This window comes from Diplotaxodon limnothrissa, linkage group LG2, assembly GCF_057381915.1.
Source record: "Diplotaxodon limnothrissa isolate DT_005_m linkage group LG2, D_limnothrissa_male_GT1.1, whole genome shotgun sequence".
NCBI lineage: Eukaryota > Metazoa > Chordata > Actinopteri > Cichliformes > Cichlidae > Diplotaxodon > Diplotaxodon limnothrissa.
Window position 1 is genome coordinate 23,473,979 of NC_140597.1, and position 9,733 is coordinate 23,483,711.

At 41.5% G+C, this 9,733-nt stretch overlaps 1 protein-coding gene across 1 annotated transcript; it reads left to right on the forward strand.

The window, feature by feature from the left end:
- Positions 1 to 385: 385 nt before the first annotated feature.
- Positions 386 to 8,874, forward strand: LOC146638426 (uncharacterized). Its single transcript, XM_085368454.1, has 6 exons — positions 386 to 416; positions 2,345 to 2,824; positions 5,792 to 5,909; positions 6,252 to 6,357; positions 6,451 to 6,679; positions 7,529 to 8,874. The coding sequence occupies exons 2-6, from the start codon at positions 2,644 to 2,646 to the stop codon at positions 7,669 to 7,671; spliced, it is 777 nt and encodes a 258-aa protein (XP_085224580.1). The 5' UTR covers positions 386 to 416; positions 2,345 to 2,643; the 3' UTR covers positions 7,672 to 8,874.
- The last annotated feature ends 859 nt before the right edge of the window (positions 8,875 to 9,733 follow it).

Below are 9,733 nucleotides of genomic sequence, written 5' to 3' on the forward strand. Positions count from 1 at the left end.
TGTCCTTGAACACAACTAAATCTCATCAGCGGAGCAGATTAGAAATTTCAGGCTATGAAGTCATTAACGGCAGCAGGTACACTGCATGTGTAAATCTGCTTACTTTAATACTGTGACCCAGCTGCTGTTAGTTTACCTTTTTGTGTTATTGTAGTAATCTAAACAGGAGATAAGAGGTAGTGGAAAGAGGAGGAGGGGAGAAGAAAAGACGAATGCACTTATGTCAGTCCGTCCCACTTCTATTCAAGTACAAATGCCTGCATACCAGCACTGCTGACGACTGATCTGATCCCACACACACACACAAAGGCGCTCTGTGACGGCCTGTCGCGTCACACGCTCATCATAGCGCTCACTCACACAGGCACTGAAAGTCAGACCGGAGCTGGGAGATGCTACGAGCTGGCAGCTGCTGAGTAAGTCCACTTTCCCTCCTCTGCACTCCTCTTTCATTCTCTGCCTGCTTTTCTTGCTTGATTGCTATTCTCCGGCCCGTCTAAGTTCATTTATCTCTCACACTCTGCCCCGCCGCTGTGAAATGGCCAGTGTTTTCTCACACTGAGAGACCTTTCAAACTTTTCTCTCAGTATGCCGTGCACATGCCTTTCTGCTTTTCTTTCTTTCTTCTCGGTGTATGTGTAGCGGCAGAGAGGCTTATTTGCATGCTGGCGCAGAGCCAGAGCCCAATGCTTTACCTTTACAGAAGAATAACAGAGCCGCGAGTTTGCTAATTTTGTCCCTTTCTGTGATATTATTTCTCTAAAGAGTCTGCAAGGGCTGTTATTGTCTTTGAGAAATCTGGACGCACTCATGTCTCAGTCTGAATGCTTCTCTTTTCCCAAATTCACACAGTTGATTGTGGGAGCTGTGGTGCAGGTGTAACGCTGTTCATGAATAGAGAGCTGAAGCAATTTGCCACAGAGCTGAATGTTTGCTATGAAGTCTTCGAGTCAGGTTGGGTTTATTTGCATTGCTCCCAATCACAATCTGAAAGGGCTTTAGCAGCCCCCATTCAATGTACAGAGTGTAGGCGTTCACATAGGAAAGAACATGGATCACAAAGACATCACAGCAAGGGAAAAAAACTACTGACAGATATTGAACGAAGGGACACTAGTTCTACAACTGACACCAAAACTAAGCTGCTCGGTTTAGTGCGATTTGGTGACCTGTGGGTAGCACGGCCAGACCAAATTGATTGTTTTCTACTGTTTTGAGTTCCCAGGCTAACAAAAATGTACAGGTGCAGAATATCCTGGTTTCACTGCTTCATTTAAGCTGAATTATTCCGCTCTTGTTCAGGATTTAGCAGAAGTGGGCAGATCAATCCAAATATCGATAGTAATGATGCTAACTCTGGTATTGGAAATGAATCAATACTTGGCTGATAGGATCGATACTTTGTTTCTGTCCTCTAAGTACAGTATGAAGCTCACTGAACTAATTATTGTGGACGGTATAAATCACAGTGATTTAGGGTCATTAAAATGTGTTCAGAATTTGCAAACCGCCCATGATTCATCTCATAAATCATGACACACTGGACACACTGCTCTAGCCTACATGAGCTGCTTTTGCAGGTTTTTTAGTATTAGTATGCGTGCTGATATCTGCACCTCTTGCCCTGTATCGGATCAGTACTAAAATTTGCACTACTGAGCACCACTAGGATTTAGAATCACTAAATGGGCCCCCCTGTGAAGCACATGTGGCCACACCTAACCTCAAAGGAAACTTTTATCAGTGACCATAACACTGGATCGCTCTCAAGCGCTCATTGGTCAGCTGTTATCAGCCACACAAATCCTATTGGCTCTCACTCAGCAAAACATTAGCCCACATATTTTAAAAACTGCACAAGGTTGTTTTCTGGGATTTAGACTCTCAGGGCTTCCTGATTAATTTATAACTAACTGTGTTGACATGCATGTTGATAAGGTTCTGAAAAAACGAGACTGTGTGTGTGTGTGTGTGTGTGTGTGTGTGTGTGTGTGTGTGTGTGTGTGTGTGTGTGTGTGTGTGTGTGTGTGTGTGTGTGATATTCAACTCTTTATCCCTGGGTCTGTTACTCACAGATAGCATAGAGTCATTAGCACCCCACCCTGTCTATGTCTGTGTGTGTGAGTGTGTTGACATACTGAACCTGCCCCTATTTGCCCATCAGTGTTTGGAAGCACAGCAGCATTCTCACTGCAACACTCACACACACACACACACATTACACTTGGCATTGTTACTTATTTGCTTAGGGCCTATTGTGTTCTGCCAGCCAGAGCTGCATTGAGTGAAAGGGAACAAAACAATAAAGTAGGTTTAATCTCTCTCTCTCACTCTCTCTTTAAAGCCCACAACAGAAGCATTTACTGCCCAGTTGATCCGGACACTCTACCCTGCACCTCTGCCTCCAGAAAGAGCCTGCACACTCCTGCTGCAGTCCAGAGAAACAGCACTTGACAAACAACACCGAACTGACCTCCAACTGCCAGGACTGTACCTGATCCCATATCCTTCAAAGAAAAGGGCAACCTGACTCTGAGCACAGCGGGAAAAGAAGCAATCACACCCCACTGCTGAAACACGACCCAGTGGACCGAGAGACAGAGGGGCTGACAGTCGTGTGTGGTGCCCGGGAAAAGAGGCAGGATGCTGGCTCAAATCCTTCAAGATATGTGGGTGGAACCTGAGGTTCTAGAGGCCCTCAGTGAGGAGCAGAAGAGGATCCTCTTCCTCAAGATGAGAGAGGAGCAGGTACGCCGCTGGAAAGAGCGCGAGGAGAAGGAGGAGAGGGAAAGAGGACACAACAGGAACACCAAGTCAAAGAAAGGTACAGCACTGGTTATTCTGTAGTGGGTAAACTTGTTCAGCTTACCATACAGGTCACACTTGTATAAATTCCAGTAAGGGAACAGCCTTAAACACTCATGAAACAACATTGTTTGGAAGAGGAAGGACCGAGGTTTCTGGTAAACCTGACTCCCATTTTTACATAACATCATTAGACATGAGGTTAATACCGTCCGGTCTGATATCACCAGATTTCTTTACAGGAACAGCAGGTGTCACAACTCTTTCGACAGGTTAAGTAGGCGGAAATCATTTAGGTAAATGAGAGAGAAAAGCTGCTGGTTCACTAAAGACTAAAGCTACCTGTAAAAAGGTGTAATTGATTGAAAAATAAAAACCCAGAAAATGAAACGTTGTGGAAACATTATGGTTTTTTATCAGGCTAACTGAAATATGTTACGATACAGGACCTGTATTATTTCTAGTCTTGTTTACATTTGTCAGTACAGCGAGCATTCAAGGCTTTGTTTGCTATTTAAGTCAACTATTTTCTTAAAGTAAAGGTTGTAATCTGTGTTTTGGTTAGCCTATTTATTATACACTTGTATAACTTCTTGCTAATATAACTTCTTTTGTATGCCACAGAATACAAAAGCAAAAATTAAAATTAATAAAACAAAACTAAAATGAAACATGTTTAACAAATAAAAGCTAAGCTCAAAGCTAGCTTAAAGCAAAAACTGAATTGAAAACAAAATAAAAACTAGCTAGCTCTCAGCTAGCTGACAGGCCTGAATCTTGAAATTTATTTTACAATAAATTTATATGGATACATTTATTGTAAAGGTGAATATTATATAGATAGTAATAGTAAGACTAGAAATAGGTGAAAGAGCTAGCTTAGCTTTTCCTCTCTTTTTTTGTAACTGTCCTTAACAATGTTTATCTTGCTAATTTAAGATGCACAAATATAAAGTGCAAATAAAGAAATACAATGAAAAAAATACATAAGTTGCAGCTTCACAAAGTTTCTGTCCCAGCTTTATCATGGTTGGCTAACAACAGCAGCAACAGTTAGCGTTTCTCACATTTTCTTGTCTGTATACTAAGCTAACCTAGCAAGCTGCTGGCACTAGCTTCATTTAGCTGTTTATTGTTATTTTTCTTATAATAGTGCTGTAACTCATTACTTTGTCTTATACAATGAATATGTAGCTTGCAAAGAAGAAGGACTTTGACAACCCGCTCATCCCAAATTGAAAATTATTTTTTATTAAGTTTTCATTTTAGATTGCTTTAAATATTTAATAAAGCCCTGGGCAGTATAACCATAACACGTTAAGAGAAAACACCATGTTTTTCCTGTAAATATCGTTCACTGCAAATCACTTCATGCTCATCATGTTTAATTTAGTTTGTTGCTTGCTGCCAACTCCTTTGGGGGGCTCCGAAAATACAGATTTTAGAAAATGGGGCATCAGAGTTCATTTACACCTACTTGAAAACTTCTAAATTCTCAGTACACGTGAGCAGTGAAGCACGAGTTTTGTACAAAACCTTCTCTGGTTACCAATCTGACTAATGTGTTCAGATTACGCCCAAAGAAATCCAGTTTGACCATCCCTGTTGTTCTCTCTTACTCATTTCATCCAGCCTTCCTCTAATTAAGGTGTTATTCTAACTCACTGAGACCCTGCCGCCTCAGCCGGTTCACCTGGACAATGGATGTGTGTGTGTGAGCATGTGTGGGTTTGATGGACAGATCTCTCACAGCCAGCTGAATCATTCTGTTGGCTGAAAGCTGAATAAGATCGAGGAGGTCCTGTGGTTCTGGGGCGTCACCATGCTTTAAAGCACATATTAAGTTCCCATCTTTGTCCACCCAATCTCTGCCATGTCACCTGAGAGGTGACGGAGTGTGTGCCGTTTGCACATTGCACTCCATACAATCCTTCTGCCATCTTTCTGTCTTTGTTCACTGTTCTGTGGATGGGAAAAAACAAGCCTTTACATGTGGTGTGCAAACAGGTCTTTAAATACAAATGCATGATTAAACCTGCACCTATGTGTGAAGATTTCTATTATGTGCTGCATTTCTGGTTAATTTGCGGGTGTGGTGGTAATAAAGACAGGCACCGCAGGTCTGTAAAGTCATGGCAGGTGATCGACACTCAGCGAGGTGGCTATAAATGTGAATACTGAAGGTGTGTTTTTGTTTTTTTTCTGACATCACAGGTACCATTATGTGCTATGTCACTGCATGCGTAGCACACAAGCCAATTGTCTAAAAATAAGTAGCTGCCATTATTAGCTGGAAACCTGTAAATGTTCACTGGTCCCGCTGGGGGAATTTCAACACTGACCATTTGAATTTTAAAGCCACACCCCAATCTGTGACATCACGGCAGGTGTTTGGTCTTTATCAGGTACTCTACTGTCATGGAAAAACAATCAGCAGCCGTCAGGATGGGGGTTTATTTTTGAATATAACGTCATAATGAGGCAATGGCTGAAAACACCCAGTTTCCAGGATGTGAACGCAACATTATAAAATTTATTGATTCATAACTGTGAGTGAATTCATGATTATTGTAACATTAGACACTTAAATAAAGGTTTTAGCATTACAACATGGTCTTAAAGTGAAACTTAAAGGGGACATTTAAGTAAACTCTTACTGAAGGTGAGAAGGTAGTTTTGCTGTAGGAGACAATTAAATAATTCCAGGGGGAAAATGGACACAGAAAACACAAACTGGGTTAAAAATGTACTAAGGACAAATCAGCAACAAGCAAAGTGTTAGAGGGTAAGTCTGTTCCGGGAGTGAGGCTTCCCAACACCAACACTTATAGGACAGCACCACCTTCTGGCTGATAGCCACAATAACAGTTTGTTAGACGACTTCATTCTAAATGCTGCTGAGCATTTCTCTCCGAGTGTAATAAGGATATATTTTATGTTGTATGCTTCATATACATTTTGTTTTCCTCTTTTATTTTCTCTCCAGCTTCCAGTAAACACGTGAGGTGGCTCCTTGGGCGGGATGGTGACGTGAGCGTCAGTATAATCGGTGAGGTGGACGAACTGAGATCCTCCAGACTCCTCCAGAACCTCATGAACAACAGGTAGAAACACATAGTGTGTTTTTCCCCAAAAAAATATCTTTGACAAGTCGACTCAAAGAAATCCAAAGGATGATAAGCTCTTATCTTATCACAGTAAAGAACAATAACCTATTTTCAATAGATCTGAATTAATGTTGCTCTGCATCGTGTTTTTAACGTAGCACATAACATATAGATTCTCAATTATGTTTGCGTAGATCAACAGTGAACTAAATACTTTCAGTCAGCCGGACAGTTCCTTGCACCAACATGATTATAGAAGTTACTAGTGACATGGCTGACTGGTGGATTCATTTAAAGGCTGTTATCGGAGGGACTAAAACGGATGTCTTTGTCTTTCAGATTTCAGTCTGATAACATGAATGCCATCCAGAGAGTGGACTTGCTTCCAGGGAGTGAGGACCAGCAGCTTAACCTTAAAGAAGACATCCAGCTACCCATCACACATGTAAGTTCCCATGTTTGAAATGTGTTTGAAAGTGCGACGACCTGCGTGTGTGTTAGAGTTTATAACATCGAGTCGTTTCGGTCTTACGCGCAGGATGACACGGCTTCACCGAATGACCAGTCATCCGAGGAAGACATGGACTCGTGCAGCGCTGATGACGACCCGAAGGACACGGCCGAGGACAGCGACAGCGAATCAGGCAGCGGCTCTGACAACCTCAGCGACTGGACTCCGCTCTACAAGCCCCATTTTAGTAGTCATGGCAACCAGCCGCTCAGAGCCCCGCTGGCGGACACAGAGAAGACTGGCCCCCAGGACAGAGGTGAGAAGGGAGGAGAGGATAGAGGAGGGATCTATGTATGCTAGTGTTAAAAGTGTACGATAATCACCAACTCTAACTGCTTATAAGTTCAGGTTAATCGATATAAAGTGGGTCTGAATACAAAATTGTAGCTATTTATTAGAACAGCTCATAGAAACAATAAACTCAAAGAATCAATCGGCACAGATGGCTCATGGTCAAAAGTGTACAAAAGTACAGGAGCAGTACAGACGCGCACTATTTTACTGTGAGCTATGAAAAACTGAACTATCAGGGATCATTATGCAGGCCTGTTCAGTGTTACAGTACATATTGATTACTGCATGACTCACAATTATTAAGCTGATTATTGTTTTAATGGAACAGTTCATGTGAACATAACACAACTGTGCTGGATAGCTTGTGTGTGGGTTGCCAGGTTTTGTTGATGTGTAGTAATCACATGTCCAAAACCTTTTTATTATCATACACCGTCACGACCGTCAGGCCCAGACAGTGCTTGCCTGTGAGCAGCTTCATGTAGGAACTATTTTCTTTCAACTGTCTACATCCACCATCAGCTAGCAACATTATGGGCACCATTAATATTTTCAACCTGTGATGCTGCGTGAACCTCTCCTCACGGCGGGGTGTAGTTCAGTGGAAAGGAATGATATCTGTCACGATATCTGGCACATGCCATTTTAATCTACTGTAGTTAAGAGAATGACAAACATCTCTAAAACTAGCAACTCACAGCATAACGTGTCTGTTTGATATTTACGTATTAGCTTATCCTTGGGAAAGAGGTGCCACCTCAGCTGTATCCCAGAACATGTCATTGATTGCATCCTGTGCTTCTTTTCTTAGAAACCGCGTGCTACAAAGAGAAGCCAGAGGGCAGAGGTCGCGTGGAGCAGCTCAGGAAGAAATTCGCAGATAATCATCACAACACATCAACTGCCTCCAAGAAACCACCCATACCAGCCAAACCTGCTCATCTGCAGAAGTGAAGCGCACCACCGACCCATTAAGACTCCACGTGTATCTCTGCTACACATGACCCCGAAGAGCCTACTCTATTGAGTGTAATGAGCACTCTGTTGTACAGCAGCAGCTCAGGCTGAGGCTGCACGTACTGAAAGAAAAGGATTCTGACTTGAACCCGAGCAGTGAACAAAAGTCCACTTTATTAGACCTTATTTCAAGGTCCGAGCTACAGAAAGAGAAACATCTGGGGGTGAAGTGAGAGAAAGACTTGAAAGCTTTTGGACTGAAGTCAACCTGAATGATAAAACTAAGCAGCTTTGATGTTGAGTTGAAATTCGAGCACAGATACGCTCACACGGCGTCTGTGATTGACAGGTCGACACAGAGCGTGGTGTCCAGACACAGACTATTGACTGCAGGTGAAAAACACTGTGGTTTTATTACTGACATGTCATAAGCAGGAAAAACTGATAAATCATCCGCATTTTTTTCTTCACTGATCCAAAGGTGGGAGCTATGTTAAATGTAGTCCATGTACCGTATTACTATAATGTTTTTAACTGTGTTGATTGCTTGTTGGCAAAATTCTCCTTCAGCGTTTTAGCTGGCGTAAGAGTTTTGGGTTTAAAAGAAAACAACCAAATTCATGTAAAATTATTAACAGGGTCAGTATACTCAGTGTACTTTCTACTGTCCCTGACATTCACTGACAGACACGGACCTGCTCAGGAGGCCTTTCAGGTTTGGTGTCTTGCTCAAGAACAATTTATCCAGATGTATATGATAATATTTGGAATATGTGGCAGCCTACAGTGCCTTTTTTTCTGTCAGAGCAAATGTTACCAATGGAGTAATGGCCACTCCAGCACACTCGACTTGAAAAGAAACTGTACCTATCAGATTCAAAGGGACTAAACTGTGGCTCTTTTTGACAAAGCTGCAAGCTCTAGCATGCAGCATCAGGTCTCTGAGTTGATCTACCAATCCTGTGTCAGGAGTATAATGAAAGTGAACGATATTTGATAGAAACACTTGGCTTCATTACATGGTGAATTCTGTCTTTTCTATTTTTTTCTCTGAAGTTGACCATAAGACTTTTAGTAAACTTAGGTCCTTTAAGTCAGCGGTCCCCAACACCCAGGCCACATGGCTCCAGTCTGTGGCTCGCTTGGTTCTGGGCCGTGAGATATGAGACTTGGGTGTGAAACTCATGGTTTTCAGGCTTTCTGTCGGTTTTTATTGTTATTTTTTTATCGGTTTTATCGTTAACTCTCCTGGGTCTTTTCCCATGTGTTATGAATAAATCTTCTTTTTTTGTCCAATACTGGTTTTATGTTGTTGTATTTATCCACAACACCTTAAAGGCTGGTCCATGAAAATATTGCCGGACATAAACAAGTCCGCGGTGCAAAAAAGGTTGAGGACTGCTGCTTTAAGTATCTCTATTCCCCACAGAATGCTAACGAGTAACGTTCCTTCAACTTTTACTGTGCAATAATTTATCAGGCTGCCTCTAAAATTACACAACAATGTACAGTTTAGTAGACCAAAATAAAATAATATCTCATAATTATAATAAAATAACCCATTTATACGCTAATTGTGCAGCACACAGGAAGGACATTACATAGACATAAATATTCCACAAAACAATATATTAGTGATGATACAATGACCAAAGTAGTTGAAAGTTAACTTCAATAACACTTAAATCTAAGCATTTCAATTTCTCTTTGCCAGGTATACTATACTTTTTCATTGTGTATCTGTAGTTGGCTAATCTGAAACGACGTCAGGTTCTGTTAGAAATGCACATATGCTCTCAGGAATTGACCCGTAGCATGTTACAGATAAACATAATACTGGAATTCAGTCAAAAACATGCTGAACAAGAGTGCACATGTTGAATATATAGTGTACAATAAGTGATTTCAGTTACAGCATTATGATGAGGAAAGCTAATATCTAAACATTAGCATCATTGACATAAGCAAGTTAGCATGCTAATGTTAGCATCCAGCTCAGAGCACTGCTCCTCACAGACTTTAGTAGGGCAAAAGAAATTTGATGAATTTAGCCAAAAAC

Excerpts from the sequence above, each read along its gene's own strand:
- LOC146638426 (XM_085368454.1), top strand. The coding sequence starts at position 2,644 with ATGCTGGCTCAAATCCTTCAAGATATGTGGGTGGAACCTGAGGTTCTA. Across the intron at positions 2,825-5,791 it reads GAACACCAAGTCAAAGAAAG|CTTCCAGTAAACACGTGAGG; the intron begins GTACAGCACTGG and ends TTTTCTCTCCAG. Across the intron at positions 6,680-7,528 it reads GACTGGCCCCCAGGACAGAG|AAACCGCGTGCTACAAAGAG; the intron begins GTGAGAAGGGAG and ends TTCTTTTCTTAG.